At 48.0% G+C, this 20508-nt stretch overlaps 1 protein-coding gene and 1 long non-coding RNA gene across 9 annotated transcripts in view; one reads left to right on the plus strand and one right to left on the minus strand.

Annotated features, from left to right (window-relative positions):
- Positions 1-20508, plus strand: part of LOC119957083 — a 110504-nt gene that overhangs the window by 35478 nt on the left and 54518 nt on the right. Inside the window, exon 2 of the long non-coding RNA XR_005458737.1 lies at positions 3166-3303. This is a non-coding gene — a long non-coding RNA (uncharacterized LOC119957083). The remainder of the gene's footprint in view (positions 1-3165; positions 3304-20508) is intronic.
- Positions 1-20508, minus strand: part of smarca4a (SWI/SNF related, matrix associated, actin dependent regulator of chromatin, subfamily a, member 4a) — a 115301-nt gene that overhangs the window by 18031 nt on the left and 76762 nt on the right. For all 8 annotated transcript variants that reach the window (XR_005458736.1, XM_038784744.1, XM_038784742.1 and 5 more), the window contains exons 25-27: positions 19691-19857; positions 17101-17264; positions 3448-3675 (exon numbers count right to left, since the gene is read on the minus strand). Coding sequence is in view for 7 of the 8 variants with exons in the window: in XM_038784744.1 (XP_038640672.1) it covers positions 3448-3675; positions 17101-17264; positions 19691-19857 (559 nt within the window). In the remaining variant the exon portion in view is untranslated. The remainder of the gene's footprint in view (positions 1-3447; positions 3676-17100; positions 17265-19690; positions 19858-20508) is intronic.

Raw genomic sequence — 20508 nt, forward strand, 5'->3', positions numbered from 1 at the left:
CACTAATGTTGTCTCACACTCACTGACTCTCACATAAAAAACATTTAAACAATGCCTTTAAGAAGGCAAAACATTCCCCCCCAGGGCAGCATGGCAGCGCAGTGGTTAGCACTGCAGCCTCACAGCACTAAGGTCCTAGGTTCGATCTTGGCCCTGGGTCACTGTCCGTGTGGAGCTTGCACATTCTCCCTGTGTTTACGTGGGTTTCGTCCCACAACCCAAAAGATGTGCAGGGTAGGTGGATTGGCCATGCTAAATTGTCCCTTAATTGGAAAAAATGAATTGGGTATTATAAAATTATTTTTAAAAAAAGGTACAACATCCCCAGACACTTCACAGCAGTGTTACCAAGCACTATTTGACATTGAGCCACAAAAGGAGACATTAGCACAAGAGACCAAAACTTTGGTCAAAGAGGTTTAAGGTGCTTCTCAGATGAGGAGAGATAGGCTCAGGGATGGAATTGCAGAACTGCAATTGCAGAACTGGACAGCTGAAGGCATAGCTGCCAATGCTGGAGCGATAGAAATGGGATGCACAAGACTAAAGTGCAGAGGCTGGGGGATCTCAGAGAGGCCCTAAGGCTGGAGGAGATTACAGAGGTAGAGAGGGGAGAACTTGAGGATGAGGACTCACACACATACACACGCACAACCAACGGGTATTGCTGAATAACAAGCCAGAGTAGGAAGCCTGACAGATCTGGAACCAAGCAGAGTTAATCCTTGATGATTGCAATAAGGTTTCTGTTAATTCTGGTGTTTATTTTGTCAATTGAGAAATTACCAGTAACAAGACTATCCATTACCCAATTAAGGAGATCTAGGTTAGTACTCAGTAAATGACACTGACCTATAATAAGCCCACAAAGTTAACATTTGGTTTCCTTTTATGATGGTATTAAGTTTATTTTGTGGTACAATAAATAATAACTTATCTGCAGCTGGGTCATGGCTCTCCCCACCAGATTAGACCACAACACCAATGCACACCCAAAGTCAGAGCTTCTTGCAATGGAATTAGAATTCTTAGTTCCAATTCCCATGGGTAAACTGTAACTGGCATAATTTTGGAAAGTGTAGATGAGTAATAACAACAGTGATAATTTGTATTTATATAGCGTCTTTAATATGGTAAGGAGCCCCCAGGATCTTCACAGGAGCGATATCAAACAAAATGCGACACCAAACCACATATGGCGATATTAGGACTGGGTGACCAAAAGTTTGATCAAAGAGCTAGGTTTTAGTGAATATCTTAAAGGATGAAAGCGAGGTAGAGACGCAAAGAAGTGGAGGTAGAGAATTCCAGAGCTTAGAGCCAGACAGCTGAAGTCATGGCCACCAATGGTGATGTGATTAAAATCAGGAGTGCTCAAGAAGCTAGAAATGGAGGAGTATAGATATCTCGGAAGGAAGGTTGTGGAGCGAGGAGATTACAGAGACAAGGAAGGAAGAGGTTGGGGAGTGGGGCGGATTTGAAAAACAATAATGAGAATTTTACAGTCAAAACTTTGCCTTATTGGGTGATAATACTGGTCAATGAACACAGAGGTGATGGGTGAACAGGATGTGTTGCAAATTCAGACACGGGCAGTTGTTTTAGATTACTTCAAGTTTACGGAGGACAGAACATATGAGAATGCACATGAATGAGTTGGAATAGGTAAATCTAAAGGTAACAGCAACAAAAGAGCTGAGGGAGGGCTGGAGTGGAGAGATGATATGACGTGGAACATGCATTGTTAGTGATGGCATGTGTTGTTGGAAGTTTCAACTCAGGGTCAAATATGACACTTTGGTTCAGTCTCGGTTGCCAGTAATTGGGGAACAGAGTTTTAGTGGGAACCAAAGATAATGGCCTAGGTCTTTACAAGTTGAATTGGTGTGAATTTCTGCTCATCGTATAATTAGCAACTGTTGAGGACTTGAGAAAAGTGGTAAGGTGGAGCTGTGCTGTCAACTTGGATGTGAAAACTGTGCTTTCAGATTATGTTGCCACAGGGTGGGATATGTAGATGAGAAATAGGAGGGACTGAGGATAGGTCCTTGGTTGAAAGCCAAAGATAACTGCACGGAGGCAGGAAGGGAAGCCAGAAGAATCATAGAATTTACATTGCAGAAGGAGCCATGGAAAGAGTATCCCACTTAACCTATCTCCGTAACCCAGAAACCCCACCCAACCCTTTTGGACACTGGGGCAATTTAGCATGGCCAATCCACCTAACCTGAACATCTTCGGGCTGTGGGAGGAAACCCACGCAGACACAGAGAGAACTTGCAAACTCCACACAGACAGTGACCCGAGGCCAGATTTGAATACAGGTCCCTGGGGCTGTGAGGCAGCAGTACTAACCACTGTGCTGCCTCCTACTCCAATTGGATCAGTAAGAATGGATCCGGGCCAAGTGCAGTCCCACCAGCTGGGTGCCAGTGGAGAGACATTGGAGGCGGATGGTTTGTGTCAAAGATTGCAGACAGGTCAAGAAGGATGAGGAAGGATAGTTTACTTTTGTCACAGTCACATAGGATGTAGTTTATGGCTTTGACAGCCATTTTGAAACCAAGGTGGGAAGGAAACAATTGCAGGGATTCAAACATGAAGTTCCAGGAAAGATGAGGGAGTTTTGACAAAGTAGATGGAGAAAAACTATTCCCTCCACAAGTGAGTCAATATCAGAGGTTAGAGATTTAACATCATCGGCAAAAAATCTAGAGGGGCGATAAGGAGAATTCTCTTCACATAGAAAGTTGTTGGAATCTCGAACGATTTACCTGAAAAGGTGGTGGAAGCTGATTCTGTAAGTGGAGTTGGACAAGTGCTTGAGGATGAGGTATTTGTGTTTGGACTAAAAACAGAGCTGTAGAACAAAGTGCAACTGCTCTTTGAAAGAGCCAGCACTGGAATAAGAGGCCAAATGGCCTCCTTTTGTGCTGTAAATTTCTATGATTCTATGAATGCTAATGATTGTCACCCCCCTGTTACTGTTAAACATGGTTCTAGAATTGTCTTCCCTAACTTGTTTCATGAGAACTTCATGCTTGGTTCAGATAATTTAATTTAAATTCGGTTACAAGTTGGGGATATAATGCTAAATTCTCGACATACACAGATTAAGAAACATCAAATTCGCCAAATCTGTTTTATATCTCGAATCTTTTCTAGTTCATTTTCAGGCACTCCACAAGCTCATCTGTAGCAGCTCCTTCCCAGCCTTCACATCAGCCCAACACACGACTGCCACAGTGCATTGCGTACCCCAAAATGGCCTGAGCATCTGAGGGCAGAGCACAAGGCTCTCTGGTATATATGGAATATTTTCCCATTGTATGGAATATTTGCATGCTGTATGGAATATTTACATGTTGCATGTGGGTCTGTGTACATTGTAAGGCTCAGGATGTTACGCAGCGACTTGGGTTAGGCAAGGTTTCATTTAACACTCACTTCGTCTTGCTCCTCGTGTTCCAGTATGGCCTGCAGAAATGCCCGCCTCTCATGGCTGGAGGACTTCTGATCGAACATTCCAGCCTGGATGACCTTCTGGTCCACATTCAGCTTGTATTTGGCCGCTGCCAGAATCTTCTCTTCCACACTGTTCACGGTGCACAGGCGCAGCACGCGCACTTCATTTTGCTGTCCGATACGGTGAGCACGATCCTGAGCTTGCAAGTCCTAAAACAAACCAAAGTCATGATTAGGGTCAGAAATGCTGATTTTTCCTCCCATTCCTCATCGGTAAGCTGACATGCTGGCATCCCAGTTCACCCGCTTATTTGTAACATACCAGTGGGAGGTGCAATGGAGCATCCCGATTTGACTAGTATGGAGCGAGTGCCAGCTTTCCCTGATTGAGATGTGAACGACTGTGAGGAACATCTCACCACAAATACCCCACCACACAGTATCTGCCATAGTGCACACTTCCTGATGGTGTCAAGTCATCCTCCCACTCATGAAGGCCCTCTCCCCCTTGAGATGGCGACATCCTCCGATACCCCACCAAAACAAACATCCTTCACCTGTGTGCCTAGACAAAGGGTTAATATGTTTTGATCAGAAGGCAGCACGGTGGCACAGTGGGTTAGCACTGCTGCCTCATGGCGCCGAGGTCCCAGGTTCGATCCTGGCTCTGGGTCACTGTCCGTGTGGAGTTTGCACATTCTCCCCGTGTTTGCGTGGGTTTCACCCCCACAACCCAAAGATGTGCAGGGTAGGTGGATTGGCCATGCTAAATTGCCCCTTAATTGGAGAAAATTAATTTAGATTTTTAAAAAATATATATGTTTTGATCAGAAACAATAATCCTCCCTCCCTCTAGGACACTGGGCTAATGGTAGCAACCCTAACACCCTCCCCGGAAGTTTAGGAGGCCATTTGGCTCATCATGCCTGTGCCAGCTCTTTGAAAGAACTATTCAACTGGTCCCAATTTCCTGCCTTTCCCCAAGTGTTCTCCTTTCCAAATATTTATCCAATTCGCTTTTGAAAATTACTTTTGAATCTGCTTTCACCACCCTTTCAGGAAGTGCACTCCAGATCGCAACAAGTTCCCGCATAAAATAATTTTCCTCACCATCCCCACCCTGCTCCCATTTCCACTTATTCTTTTGGCAATTGTCTTAAATCTGAGCCTTCTGGTTATCAGTCCCTTTGCAAATGGAAAATGGAGCTTCAGTTGAAAAACGGGACTGGTGCCGCATGCTCCAGTATCCCACAGGAAACACCATGCAAATCGGTTATTTGCACTCATTTGCATCAAATGATCAAATCCCCCTCCCCCCACCAATGATGCTCTCGCCCTCTCAGCCGGGAATCAAGTGGATGTGAATTGGTGTAGGTATTTACAAGGGAGATCCAGGTGTCATGGCCGTTGAGGAGGGTGTATGCCTGGACCTCAGGAGTAGCAGGGAATGACTTGGTGGCAGTGTGTGGACTCAGTGGACCCTAGCTCATGTATTTGCTTTGTTTGGCCTCTTGTTCCTCACTGTAACCAATCACTATTTGTTGATGTACCATTTGTCAATGTACTCTGTCGATTATTCTTTTTTGTCTACAATGTACGTACTGTGTTCATTCCCTTGGCTGCAGAAAAATACTTTTCACTGTACTTCGGTACATGTGACAATAAATCAAATGAAAATCAAAAATCAAATCAGGGTGTCCCCATCGGGATCGGGGTGTCCTGGCTGAGACCTCCATTGCTGCATAAAGTCAATTAAACCCACATCCTAGCTGTAGCTTACTGGCTCCAGGCTGTTGAAACTGCTGACAGCATCCTGCAAATACTGGGCGGGCTTCCAGTCACGTGGAAACCCACCCACTGGAAACCTTCATACTCCAGCAGTATCATCAAGGGGATGGGTGTGACCATGCTCAATCGCCAGCGTTGGCCCTCCTCAGCACACTCCTCAAAAGCGCAGCCCCACAGCACAGGATTAGCAGAGCTCACCCCAAGCAAAGAACACATGCACTGTGGCCATTTGAACCCTCCCTGCCACGCAGCCCCTCTAAGAGAAAAAGCCTCACCAGTGGCACTATCAGCTAGCCCACTCCTAAGGATTTTGAGATGTCTCCAAGTCCTACCTGTACACTGCGCCCCTGATCCCATTCATCCCACCCCCAGCCAGGCAACCTGACCAGCTCCCTATCACAACCTGTGTGTTAAACTAAAGCTCCACTGCAGCTAAGGTCCTGGCAGACGCACACCTGTGTCGGATTTTGCAAATGTCTGCTGTCATCACCCAAGGGATAGCCTCAAAGGCGCTAGGAACTGATGAGTGTTAGCTAGTGGGTGACAAGGATTCCCGTTGAGGTCATGGCTAATGATGTCTGTGCAGAGGCCCCAGACTGAGGCAGAGAACCGTTATAACTCACACAGCATCCAGGAGTGTCGCAGGTGGCCTATTGGTGTGCTTAAGATGCGCTTCGAATGCCTGGACCACTCTGCTGGGTGCTCCAATATAGCCCCAGAGAGTCTCGTGCATCGGGGTGGCCTGCTGCGTAATTCATAACATTGTGCAGCACCGGGGCGACTTGCTGGGGAGGAGGAAGAACGGCAGGCCTCATCTGATGAGGATGGTCTCCAGAAAGACATGGGGTGGAGCCTGAGCTGGAGGATTACCGCACACGGGACAACCTCGTCACCTCCCACTAACTAGGAGGCCTGACCAGTGGCAGCTCTGCCACCAAGTCTTGCCTCTTTCCCTCCTTTCCCCTACTTCGAACCTCCCTCCCACACAAAATCCATCTTTTCTTCAGACTCTCAATCCTTCCATCTCCCTGAACTCATCCACCCCTTCCGTCTCCCTAAGTCCTTCACCCTATCCTTCCACCCCTTCTCATTACCACAGCTCCTCACTCCGTTCTCGGAGGGTCATACCAGCATCACTACCTTGGCCTTGGGTTGGCAGTATCAGTGGGTCTTGTCCACAGGATGGACGAAGATGACGACGCACTGTGAAATGAGCTCTGCCGGTCCTCATTGCCTGACAACGTCTAACAACTGTCATTATTACTGTCCGGCCGGATGGTCCCTGCATGTGTGTATTCCTGCCCACAAACCCTAGTAAGTTGGGTGTGTGCGTGCGCATGCACGCTTGTGTGTAACCATGTGGGACAAGGCCCCCGCCTTGGGCCATCCAGCTGTCGCACAACACTCAGCCCCAGCTCATCTTTCGCACCCATGAGGCAGAGGTTAGAGGCAGATCAGACTGGTGGTGCAAAAGTGTTTAATGCTGAGTATTTACAACATGTGTACGCTTTCCCATACTATCTACACTACACCCATGCCAACGTAAGTGCCATCTAGCTTTCTACTCTTTCTTGGCCACACCACGATTTCTTCTAGGTGTTACCCCAGACAGCACAGCAGAAGTTGAGTCGGCCTGCTCCTTGTCTCACCCTTTGCCCTGTGATGCCCTTGGCAGGCTTCCTCTGGAAGGCCTGGGCCTGGATGACTTTCGGGTCTCACAGGTGATGTGTCAGCCTGTTCTACCGCTGCCTATGAGATGCTGCACCAGTGTGGTGGGAGGGATTCGGAATGGCCGAGGTGTTGCATGGGCCTCATTACTTCCTCCTCCCTCGGGATGCTCGCTGGCCCCCGGACTACTCTATGGGACGGAGGGGAGGCCGGAGTGAGCTCCGGAGGTGCCACCATCACCTGGCGCTGCCAGTCCTGGATGTCCACCCTCGTTTGAACCATAGCCTTGATGCCATCAGCCAAGACACACTGAGACTGGGTCATAGCTCTCAGCGAGTGAGCAGTGTCCCTCACTGCCTCGGTCATGTCAATCTGAGAGTATGTCATGTCCCTCTGTGCCTGTGACATGTCTCTCTGTGACTGGCTACGGCCTGTTAGCGCCTGGCCAATGCTCTCAGTCATGACCCTTTGTGGATGGACGAAGCTCAGGAGCTGTGTAGTAATGTCCATCTGTGCCTGGAATATGTCCACCTGTGACTGGGCTCTCCTATCCTGCGCCTCAGCCATGGACAACAGTGCCCCAAACCTTGGACACCTGGCCCTGACTTCGTCCTCCGGGCTTTCCATCATGGACACTGCCTTTTCAGTGTTCGCCTGGGTGCTACGCATTGTCGACACCATCTCCTGCGCCTGAAGGCAGCTGGACTCCTCCGGCTCTACTTCCAGACACTGGAAAGGTGCGTACACACCCTCCAGTAGATTCTGGCTCAGCTTCTGCATCTGCAACAGTGATGAGCTCATCTTTTCCAGAAGCTCAACATTTGTCTGGGGTCAGCTGGTCCCTGGGATGGGGCAGCCCTCCGACCATCCACTCCCTCAGCAGGCCTCCACATAGATGTGCTGCAGCATGGGTGCGGTGCTCACCAGGGTGTGACCCAGGAGCCTGATCGTGAACATTACCCAACAAAGTGATAGTCTCTGTCATGGTGGATGGTGCAGGTGAAAGCGGTGACGAGATGTCAGTGTCTACCCCGGAGTGGTACTCTGGGTGTTCTGAGGGTCTGGATGGGCGGCTGTGAACCCGGACAGCCCGGTCTCATCAGATGGTGATCCTGCAAGACAAAAGACATGGAATGAAATCTTGTGAAGGACTGGTCTGTGGGAGAGGGGTGACATTTGCTATGGGGGCATCTGCGTTGCATTGGACTCTCACTTGTTTGGCACTGACCGACCTCCATTGCAGCCTCGCCAGCCTCCCCCGGGAGATGCAAGGCCCTTTCCTCTGAGAGGGTTTGCACCCAGATATCTGGGATGTTCCCTCCCTTGCTCTGGGCTCCTGGCGATTGTGGGTTGCTTTATCCTTGGGGACACAGAAAGTACATGATGAGACACTGGAAGTGAGTTTTATAGGGGTTTTGTCGCTGGTCACATGTGTGGGCAAGGCTCCTGGCCAACGAGGACAATACATGTTTGGGGGGCTTCCTGGAGGGTGGGTTCTAAGGAAGGTGCATGCTGCTTGCCTCTAAGTGATTGGGGGCTGATGTGAGGGATGGGAATGATGCCTGGGGCACAGAGATGGTTACTCACCCAGCTGCTCTAAAGAGGTCGTTCATTTTACAGCATTGTGTGTCTCAGCAGCACAGCCTCTGCCACCTCATCCCAGGCCTTGTTCAGAATGGCGTGCTCATCCTGGGGAAGAGGGTGTCACTCCTCTCCTTAATGGCATCCAGCATTCAGTCGATCATCGACTCCAGGAACCTTGGAGTAGGTCTTTTAGCAGCCATCTTCTTGGCTGGAACGACAGTCTGTGGTGAGTAGTGCGCTTAAAAGCTGCTCCAGCTTGTCAGGGCTCTGAACGACAATCCCAACCCCAGGGAATCAGACTGGTGTTCCTAGCAGGAGCGCGCAGTTAATAAGAACATAGGAATTAGGAGCATAAGTAGGCAATTCAGCCCCTCAAGCCTGCTCCGCCATTCAATCAGATCATGGCTGATGTCTTCCTGGTCTCAAATCCATCTCCCTATCCATTGTTCCCCATATCCCTTTAATCCTTTTATAAAAAATCAGAAATATATCTATCTCCTTCTTGAAACCATTCTCCACCGCAGTGTGGGTCAGCGAATTCCACAAATTCACCACCCTCTGCGAGAAGTAATTAGTTCTCATCTCAGTTCTAAATCTATCACCTCTCAACCTATACCTGTAACCTCTCATTCTAGATTGCCCCACAAGGGGGAACATTTGGGGCGGGATTCTCCGGTGCCGGCTTTTCGGCGGGGGCGGGAATCACGTCGCGCCGGTTGGGGGCCGTTGGCAGTGGCCCCCACCCCGGCCATTCTACGCTCCGCAATGGGCCGAGTGGCCACCCGTTTTCGGCAAGTCCTGCCGGCGTAAATCAAACAAGGTCCTTACCGGCGGGACCTGGCTCTGCAGACGGCCTGTGGAGTCCTCCGGGCGGGGGGGGGGGGGGGGGGGGGGGGGGGAGATCTGGCCAGGCCCGTAATCGGGGCCCACCAATCTGCAGGCGGGCCTGTGAGGTGGGTGCACTCTTTCCCTCTCCATCGGCTGCTGTAACCATCCGCCATGGCCGGCGTGGAAAAGACCCCCCTGCGCATGCGCTGGGATCCCGCCAGAACACGCTGGCGTTCCCGCGCATGCGCCAACTCGCACTGGCCGGCGGAGGCCCTTCGGCGTGGTTGGCGCGGTGCCTACCCCGCCGGCGCTGGCCTAGCCCTTGACGGTGCGGAGGATTCCGCACCTTCCGGGCGGCCCGACGCCGGAGTGGTTCACGCCACTCCTCAGCCATGGTATGGCCCATCCCACCAGAAAGCGGAGAATCCCGGCCTTGGCCTACGTTTACTTTATCAATCCCTTTTACGGATGGCATGGTGATGCAGCGGTTAGCACTGCTGCCTCATGCCGCCTAGGACCCAGGTTCTCCTCGTGTCTGTGTGGGTCTCACCCCCACAACCCAAGATGTGCAGGGCAAGTGAATTGGCCACACTAAATTGCCCCTTAATTGGGGAAAAAAATAATTGGGCACTCGATATTTATTTTTTTAAATCAATCCCTTTTACTATTTTATATACCATAATCAGATGCCCTCTCATCCTTCTAAACTCCAGTGAGTATTAGCCCAAACTGTTTAATCTCTCCTCATACGTTACCTAAATGGAAAGCAGATTCAAAACGCGTCTGGAGAAAGGGGTCTGGGTGTCTTTGTTCATGAATCGGTACAGTGGTTAGCACTGTTACTTCATAGCGCCAAGGTCCCAGGTTCGATTCCTGCTTGGGCCACTGTCTGTGCAGAGTCTGCACGTTCTTCCCGTGTCTGCATGGGTTTCCTCCGGGTGCTCCTGTTTCCTCCCACAGTCCAAAGACATGCTGTTGGGTGAATTGGACATTCTGAATTCTCCCTCTGTGTACCCGAACAGGCGCCGGAGTGTGGCGACTAGTGGATTTTCACAGTAACTTCATTGAAGTGTCAATGTAAGTCTACTTGTGACAATAATAGGGGCTGGTTTAGCTCACTGAGCTAAATCGCTGGCTTTTAAAGCAGACCAAGCAGGCCAGCAGCACGGTTCGATTCCCGTACCAGCCTCCCCGGACAGGCGCCGGAATGTGGCGACTAGGGGCTTTTCACAGTAACTTCATTGAAGCCTACTCGTGACAATAAGCGATTTTCATTTCATTTCATTTTCATAATAAAGATTATTATTATTACCCCTTAATCCCTGGAATCAATCTGGTGAACCTCCTCTGAACTGCCTCCAATACCACCACATCCTTCCTCAAATAAGGGGACCAAAACTGGACACAATACTCTAGATGTGGTCTCGCCAATACCCTATACAATTGCAATAAAAGCTAACATTCCATTTGCCTTTTTAATTACATGCTGTACCTGCTATTCATGAACAAAGACACCTAGATCCCTCTGCCCTGACGCATTTTGAATCTGCTTACCATTTAGATAACAATTTAGATAACTTTTTTGGCCAAAATGGATAACCTCACACTTACCCACATTAAACTCCATTTGCCAATTTTTGGCCCAATCTCCTATCCTTTTTATTTATAAATTTAGAGTATCCGATTCATTTTCTCCAATTAAGGGGTAATTTAGCGTGGCCAATCCACCTACCCTGCACATCTTTTGGATTGTGGGTGCGAAACCCACGCAGTCACGGGGAGAATGTGCAAACTCCATACGGACAGTGACCCAGAGCCGGGATCGAACCTGGGACCTCGGCGCCGTGAGGCAACCGTGCTAACCACTTGTGCCACCGTACTGCCCTCCAATCTCCTATCCTATCTATATCTGTCTGTAAATGTTTTATCTCCTCTTCACTACACCCTGAATCTACACCGGCGGCAACACAGTCTCCAGAATGGAATCCAGCCCAGTATCTCCTTATTTACTCTATCAAAACACCTCGAGGTGAATTCTCCACCGGCAGGATTTTCCATTCTGCCAGTAGTGCATCCCCGCCTGCGGCTTTCCTGGTAGCGGTGGTTACAATGGGAAATCCCATTGGCCACGACGGGAACGGAAAATCATGCTGCCAGTGACAGTCTGCCGCAGAGAAACACGCGCCTTGGGAGGCGGAGAATTCACCCCATAGATATGGGCAGCATGGTAGCACAGTGGTTAGCACTGTTGCTTCTCAGCGCCAGGGTCCCGGGTTCAATTCCCGCTTGGGTTACTGTCTTTGCAGAGTCTACATGTTCTCCCCGTGTCTGCGTTGGTTTTCTCCGGGTGCTCCGGTTTCCTCCCACAAGTCTCGAAAGACGTGCTTGTTAAGTGAATTGGACATTCTGAATTCTCCCTCTGTGAACCCGAACAGGCGCCGGAGTGTGGCGACTAGGGGCTTTTCACAGTAACATCATTACATTAAGCCTACTTGTGACAATAAAGATTATTATTATTGGTCGGAATTCTCTGATCGTTGGGATTTTCTTTTCCGACTGGCAGCGCACCTCCGCACTCGGGTTTCCCGGCGATGTGGGATGGCATCCCTGGGAAATTCCATCGACAAGAAGTGGGAAGAAAGAATCCCGCTGCCCGCGAACAGCACGCCGTTGAGAAATATGCGACTGGGGGACTGGAGAATCCAGCCCATTGAACACCTCTATTAAACCCACCCCCAATCTTCTCAGCTTCACGAAGAATAATCCAACCGTCTCTAGTTTGTCCACGTAACAGAAGTCCCTCATTCCTTTTCTACATTTTGTATCATGTTCTGCCATCACACTGAGGAAATGAAACCTTATTTGTCATAAAATCCAAAGGGCCAGATCCTGGGGAGGTTCATACGGAGTAAGAAGAGACCTGGCTCAGGTGACTGCATTCAACAAATTACTGACGAGGAACAAGTTGTCAATAGTTAATGAAGCCAAAGGTGGGGCGATAGGTGGGTTAATTACTTCCGCCTGTTTACAGTAGGGCTGTAAACCTATAAAGATAGCACAGTGTGAGAGATAAACACTGTAACCTACACTGTTGGGCCTTAACCCAGCTGGAGTTGGATAACAGAGCAGGCAACTGATCATAGCTGCTCCCTTCGCTGCTGCCCACACATTTAATTTACAATAATCACTGATCTCTCACCCCATGCTCATCCCTGCATCTGAGAGAGGTGATTGGATTTTAGACCCTTGGGCCCTGACAGCAAACCAGGCATGCTCTCTCACTACTTTGCAGCGCTTATTGCCTGGAATTAACAATCTGGAGCTGGTCAGTTCAAGTCTCACTGGAAAACTGGATGCAATAAATCTGGTCCACAAGCTCTCATCAGATAAAGAGTGGGACATTTTCTCCCCACCGTGATTTGTGGAGCCGGAGGCAGCCTGCCCTTGCCTGGCCACGGTTAATGGGGTCCGTGGTGGGGCTCGACATCGCGGGGCCAGAAGATCTTGCCGGTGGGAAAGGCCGGAAAATTTCAGCCATAGTGGCAACTGCCTGGATCGCTGTATTAACCAACACTGTTCAGCAATGTGTCTCACGAAAGGGAACCTGCCATCCTTAACCCAGCCCAGATTCTAATGGTTCTTCATGCCCTCTGATTCGCCCACTTGGTTGTAAAGACAACCACCATCAGCAGTTCACAACCTTCCCGGGCACTGTGGATGGGTGATAAATGCTGCACTCCTCCACACCTTTACCAAATCCTCTCTGTGTCACGCTGTGTCCTGTTACTTGGCCCCTTGTTTCTTTGAGCTGGTGACTGCTGACATTAAAGGGACCAATCCACAACTATTTACACAAGAAGCTGGGGGGGGGGGGGGGGGGATGGAGGGGTAATGACTACTTGGATCTGACTACTTCCTCCATGCCTCTGAATAGTACTCTGAGCATGAATCTACCAGCTGATTAAACTGGAATATAAGAACAGGAAGAGGCCATTTAACCATGTGAACCTGTTCCACCATTGACTCCATATATGTGCTTTTGCCGCATATCCCTTGATACCTTTGGTTAAGAAAAGTCTATTACTCTCAGGTTAAAGTCAAGAATTGACCTATCCATCAATTGCGTGCAGGTGTTTCCTAATTTCACTCCTCAAAAGTCTGGCTCCAGTTTTGATACTATGCCTCCATTCATAGACTCTCCACCCAGTGGGAATAGCTTTTCTCTGTCTATCCTGTCTGTTCCCCATAATAGCTTGAAAACTATGTTCAAATCACCCCCTGTTCATATAAATTGCAGGGAGTACAACCCTAGCTTGTGTAAGTTCACCTTGTGATTTAACCCTTGTGTCATAGAAGCATAGAATTTGCAGTGCAGAAAGAGGCCATTTGGCCCATCAAGTCTGCACCAGCCCTTGGAAAGAGCACCCTACCCAAGTCCACACCATCACTCTATCCCAGTAACCCCACCCAACCTTTTTGGACACTAAGGGCAATTTAGCATGGCCAATCCACCTAACCTGCACATCTTTGGAGCACCCGGAGGAAACCCACCAGACACGGGGAGAACGTGCAGACACCGTACAGACAGTGACCCAAGCCGGGAATCGACCGTGGGACCCTGGAGCTGTGAAGTAACTGTGCCAACCACTATGCTACCGTGCTGCCCAGGTGCTGTATCCAGGTGTTTTCCTGGGAAATGAATCCTGCACTCCCTCCAAGGCTAATATATCCATCCTATGGTGTGGTGCACAGAACTTCCCTAAGTCCTCCAGGTTGTCCAGCCAGGGCCTTGTGTAGCTGAAGCATCATTTTGTAGAGCTCTGAGGTGCAGAGGGATTTAAGTATTTAGTACACGAGTTGCAAAAAGTTACCACTAGGTACAAGTAATTAGAGAATGATATATTTTACTGTGAGGGGAACTAAATACAAACATGAGGGACTATGCTGCAGTTATATAGGGCATCTGGAGTACTGTGTTCAATATTGGTCTCCTTATTTAAGGAAGGATGTAAGTGCATTGGAAGCAGTTCAGAGAAGAGTTACTAGACTAATACCTGGAATGGGCGGGTTGTCTTATGAAAAAAGGCTGGACAGGCTTTAGAGTTTTGAAGCTGGAGTAAGAAGTGACTTAATTGAAACAAACAAGATCCTGAAAGGTCTTAACAGGGTGGATGTGGAAAAGATGTTTCCCCTTGTGAGAAAAGCTAGAACTAGGGGGTCATTATTTGAGACAAAGATGAGGAGAAAATATTTCTCTCAGAGGGTTGAGAGTCTTTGGAACTCTCTTCCTCAAAACACAGTGAAAGTCTTTGAATAACCCTTAAATATTTTTAAGGCAGCGGCAGATAGATTCTAGAGAAGCAAGCGGGTGAAAGGTTCTCAGGGGTGGGTGGGAATGTTACAATCAGATCAGCCATGATCTTATTGAATGGCAAGGCAGGCTCAAGAGGCAGAGTCCTACTCTTAGTTTGTATGTTTGTTTGTATGACTTCTACCTCCTTGTATTCCTGTCCATTAGCCTTTTTGACTAGACTTTGTACCTGATTATATTTTAATGATATTTTAATGATCTGAGTACCTGGACCTTCAAGTCTATTTAAACTTCCCTCCACATTTTTTAAGCTTTTCATAATTTGGAAAGTACCCTCTGCTACTCTTTTTAGGTCCAAAATGACAACTTTGCATTTGTCGATATTAAAACCCATTTGCCAGTTTTGCCCATTTACTTAATCTGTCAATATTTCTTTGTAATTTCATACTTACATCTAAAATGCTGCCAACTTCGTGTCATTGGCAAATTTGGATATCTGACTTTCTATCTCATTATCTAAGTCATCAATAAATACGGTGGGGCAGCACAGTGGTTAGCACTGCTGCCTCGCGATGCTGATGACCCGGATTCGATCCCGGCCCCGGGTCACTGTCCGTGTGGAATTTGCACATTCTCCCCGTGACTGCGTGGGTCTCACCTCCCACAACTCAAGATGTGCAGGGAGGTGGATTGGCCACGCTAAATTGCCCCTTAATTGGAATTTTAAAAAAAATAATTAAGAAATACGGTGAATAGCTCAGGCTCCAACACAGATACTTTTGGGACACCACTTGTCACTTCCTACCAATTAGAGAACCTGCCTGTTTCCCTAATCTTTGTCTCTCAGCCAAGTTCCTAACCTAGTCAATAATTTGTCATCAAATCAGGAGGGATATTATTGATTCCAACCTGCTCTGAGATTCAGGACTGACACGGTCTGGGATAGCCGTTTATTGTTCCAACCTGAGACGCATTAGAGAACTCTTTGGGTTAATATCTGGTGGCTGTAATTATAGAAATTGACAGCTGTGGAAGTGTCGCTATGAAACTGGCAGTGAACAGTGACTTCTAACTGTAGACTTGGCACCCGTAGAGTTCTGGTTTCACAGGCAGACTGCGAGTACAACACTCAGCGGCTAGGATTCACAAAGTTCTCCCGCTAACTGCTGAAGGAACTGATTAGGAACAGTCTGCTAACTCCGAGAAGCTCTTTCTAATTCCACGATCACTAATCAAGGACACCAGAGTTCTTACTATCTAGAAAGCCACAGAGAAAACTTTATATGCTATTCGCTGATTATTATTTGGTCTCCTTCATGTTGGGGAAACCAAACAGATTGGGGAAACTCAACAAAACATCTCCATTCATTTTACAAGCATGACGGACCCTGAGCTTCCTGTCACCTCTCATTTTAATTCTCTGCCCCACTCCCGCTCTGACCTTGGTTTCCTACTCTGTTAGGTACTTCACAGCCTTCTGGAATCAACATTGAGTTCAACAATTTCAAAATATAAACACTGCCCACATTTTATGAATGGCAGGTACTTGTGATTTTCACCTGCTCTGGACCTATCTTTTTCTTTGCTGGTTCCATTACCACCCCCTTTATCCTTGCACCACCGTCTCTTTGGTCATTTAATCACTACTGCCGTGAACCCTATCACAGACCTCACTTTTTGTCCTTTTGCTGTCTCCCTTTTCCCTGATGTGGAGATGCCGGCGTTGGACTGGGGTGAGCACAGTAAGAAGTCTTACAACACCAGGTTAAAGTCCAACAGGTTTGTTTCAAACACGAGCTTTCGGAGCACGGCTCCTTCTTCAGGTGAAGAAGGAGCCGTGCTCCGAAAGCTCGTGTTTGAAACAAACCTGTTGGACTTTAACCTGGTGTTGTAAGACTTCTTACTGTGCTCCCTTTTCCCTGGCTTGGTTACAAACTGTTCACCTCTAACACCTTCTGACAAAGGGTTTGTTGTGAGGTCGTTTCATATCTCACTAAGAGGTCTGGAGACTTCTATAGTTGGACAGAAACTGTTTTACTAATCCAAGGCATTGCCATGGGTGCTGTCTCCAAGAAGCTCCTTCCAGACTCTACATACAGTCTGTCATCATGTGACCCTCGACATACTACTGTGGCATTACTGTTCACCAGTGCCACATTAATCCTTGCTCTGTCGAATAACCTTACACTATAGGGTTGTTGAACTGAAACGTTAACTCTGACCCGCTGAGTGCTGGCAGTTCTGTTTCTATACCAGCAAACGGATGAGAGTTTATATCAGATCAGCCATGATCTAACTGAACGACAGGACCGGCTTGAGGGCTGTATGACCTCATCTTGTTCCTATTCAATCCGCTGAAGAGAAGCCCCTCTGCTCGCTATGGAGGTGAACCTTGTGGCACCTGGTTGCAGTGGGGAGAACGGAGCAGGTGTATGCTGGGTTTCTGTGATACTCACTTGATGAGGGTTCCAATCGCTGTCGAAGATGACAACAGTGTCTGCAGCCTGGAGGTTCAGGCCGAGGCCCCCGGCCCGAGTGCTGAGCAGGAAGATGAAGTAGTGGGAGTTGGGCTCATTGAAGGTCTTTAGCAGCATCCCACGGTCCTCAGACTTAGTGGTCCCTGGAAGAGAATAGGTTGTCAGATGGCACATTGGGCAGAATCTAGTGGCTGCCTTTCCACCACCCCAGGTAACATTGCATGCCAATATCAGGCTCTTGACTGAAAATACTGTCCGTAGAATTTTTGAGTTTGGTGTAGGAGCTGGGGACAAAGAAAATTGTGTGAGCGCAGTGGTGTTGTCACTACAGTAGTAATCCAGAGACCCAGGGTACTGCTCTGGGGACTCGAGTTCGAATCCCATCACCACAGCTGGTGAAATCTGAATTCAATAAAAATCTGGAATTTTTATTGAAATCTGAAAGTCTAACAATGACCATGAAACCATTGTCGATTGTTGTGAAAAACTCCTCTGGTTCACTAATGTCCTTTAGGAAAGGAAATCTGCCACCCTTACCCAGTCTGGCCTACATGTGACTCCAGCATAACTCTTAAATGCCCTCTGAAATGGCCTAGCAGGCTATATGGTTCAAGGGCAATTAGGGATGGGCAATGGACACTGAGCCCACCCACATCCCATTTATTAAAAAAATTAAAATGTTTCCAATGACCCCGTGATATCCCAGGGACTGTAACATGGTGGTTATGTTACTGGACTAATAATTTAGCGAACACAAGTTTAATTGCCACCAAGACAGTCAGGTATTCACTCCCATATAAATCTAAAGTGATTTATCTAAATCTAAAAAAATTAATTCTTAGAGCTGGCATCAGTAAAGTCACCATGGAGCTGTGGGATTGTTGATAAAATCCCAACTGCTGTACCAATGTCCTTTGGGTAGAGAAACTCATCAGACTGCTCCTATATGTGGTAGACTCGTAACTGCCCTCTGGTATCAAGAAGGAAACCCCACTCCCACCTTCTCAGAGCAAAAAGGGATGGGCAATGAATGCCACACATGCTGGTCGCACATCCCACAGGAAGTATCAGCAGCTGATTGCTGAACAGAGCTATCATACAGCTCCACCTGGTGGTAGATGTAACCCATAACAGGTGCTGAGGAATCACAATATAACAGTACAGCAGGAGACCATTCAGCCCAATGTGCCTGTGCCACATAACGTGTAGTCTTGCTGGGAGGCAGGGCATCAGTCCCTACTGGAAAATCATTTTGTGTTTTTGAAACTCCTTGGGTACACTGGTGAACTGCCGAGCTGAAGGTCGCCTACTGGGAAGGGAGCTTCTTCTACCCAACTAACCTGTGTCCAGGCATCATATTTGCAAGCAGGTGTCAGTGTCCTCCAGATATCTAGTAGTACCACCCAGCATCTGCCCAAATTAAGCTGGCAGGCATAAAAACAGCCACGGGGGCGGCACGTGGCACAGTGGTTAGCATTGCTGCCTATGGCGCTGAGGACCCAGGTTCGAATCCCAGCTCTGGGTCACTGTCCGTGCAGAGTTTGCACATTCTCCCCGTGTCTGCATGGGTTTCACCCCCACAACCTAAAAATGTGCAGGGTAAGTGGATTGGCCACACTAAATTGCCCCTTAATTGGAAAAAAAAATAATTGGTTACTCTAAATTTATATTTTAAAAAAATAAAAACAGCCACGGGTTCTCTATCGAGATGCAGCACCTTGAGAGGTCACCGCAAATTCTCAAAATCTTTCTCTATGGATGCTCTTTGGGCCATAACACTCCCTCTACACCCCCTCCCTCGCACAGTGTGCAAGGTGCCACCCAGGCTTCCTGTGCCTATGTGGAGCACGTGGTCCAGTACAGAAATTATCCACTCTGTTATGCAATTAAGCCCTCCCCGTATCCCCAAATTTGGGACGAGGTCTCAGTCAGGGCGGATGTAATTCCCACCGTGTCAATTTTCCAGCATTGGGACAGGACGTCCAGAATCCCCCGGCTCGGACTTCAATATGGAGAGGAAACATGGAGCTTTCCCAATTGTCTCTCTTGGTGATTGCCGTAAGAAAGGTAAAGTATCTGTTTCTGGTCTTTTGTTTCAACTAAGTGAGCTCATCTGAGTCAGGTTGCTAGTGCAGCCTCTGCAACTGGTACCTAGTTATCCTGATTGGTACCTAGTTATCCTCTGCTATCATGAGGTAAGGAGCTAAATCAAAACATTTTCAGCTTCTGCCGTACTTTTCATTTTGCACCAAGGTTAGGATTGATTGTGGTGATCTACTAATATTTGGCGGGAGGGGGGATAATTATAACCTATGGCTCATCTGGAAACTGACAGGATCAGGTGCAAATTACTTCAATGGTCAGCAACATTGGGTGGGATGTTAAACTTGTATTGCACCAAGGATGTGATGAGTTCCCTGGCATAGGTTGGGTTAAAATGACTGCCCTCAACTATCTATACTCAGAGAATATGCCATTTGAATGAGATATGGTGTGGGACAGAGAGTGCTGCCTGTAGAACTGTATCCCCAGCAGGACTGGGGGTGCAGGAGCCAATAGTACCACTCACCGTCCAGTCGGAGGTACTTGAAGCTGCGGTACGCGAAGTAGTCTTCCATGATGGTCATCAGCGAGGTCATCTGGCAGAAGAGCAGCACCCTGTGATTGGTGGCTCGCAGCTTGGGGAGAATCCTGTCCAGCAGTTCGAACTTCCCTGAAGCTCGGTAAAGATCAGCCCTATCAGCAAATAACATGATTCAACAGGATTCTACACCAGCCTCCCAATCAGTGCCAGACAGGGGTGTCAGGCATCCCACAATAATGGCATCCCAAACTAATCTGAAAATAATCACTACTTGTTCATCGTCGATTTGATTTTAACTTTCTCATCCTTGTTTTCAAATTCCTCACAGCTCCGCGCCCCAATCTCCATGCCCTGCTTCAGGCCTGCAGCCCTTCGAGATCTCTGTGCTCCTCCAGTTCTGGCCTTTTGAGCCTTCCTGACTTCACACCACCATGGTAGCCTGGCCTTTAGCTGTCTAAATTCTGAATTCCCTCCCTTAATCTCTCCATCTCTTTTTTCTCTTCTTTAAGAGGCTCCTTAAAACCTACTCTTTGACTAAGCTTTTGGTCGACTATCATAACATCTCCTTATGTGGTTTAGTGTTCCAATTTTGTTCAATAATGGTCCGGTGAAGTGTGTTACAATGATTAACTATGTTAAAGGTGCCGTATAATTGCATGGTATTGTTAAAAATGACCCCTCTGATCACCTGTGATACCCACACAAACACACCAGGCTCTCTTTAGTGTTGGTGTCGGGGTCATTGAAGACTCTTGAGTTGCCTGCTCATAAGCTCAGCACTAATTAGCCGCCATCAGGCAACA

This window comes from Scyliorhinus canicula, chromosome 25 (genome assembly GCF_902713615.1).
Source record: "Scyliorhinus canicula chromosome 25, sScyCan1.1, whole genome shotgun sequence".
In the NCBI taxonomy this organism is placed as follows: domain Eukaryota; kingdom Metazoa; phylum Chordata; class Chondrichthyes; order Carcharhiniformes; family Scyliorhinidae; genus Scyliorhinus; species Scyliorhinus canicula.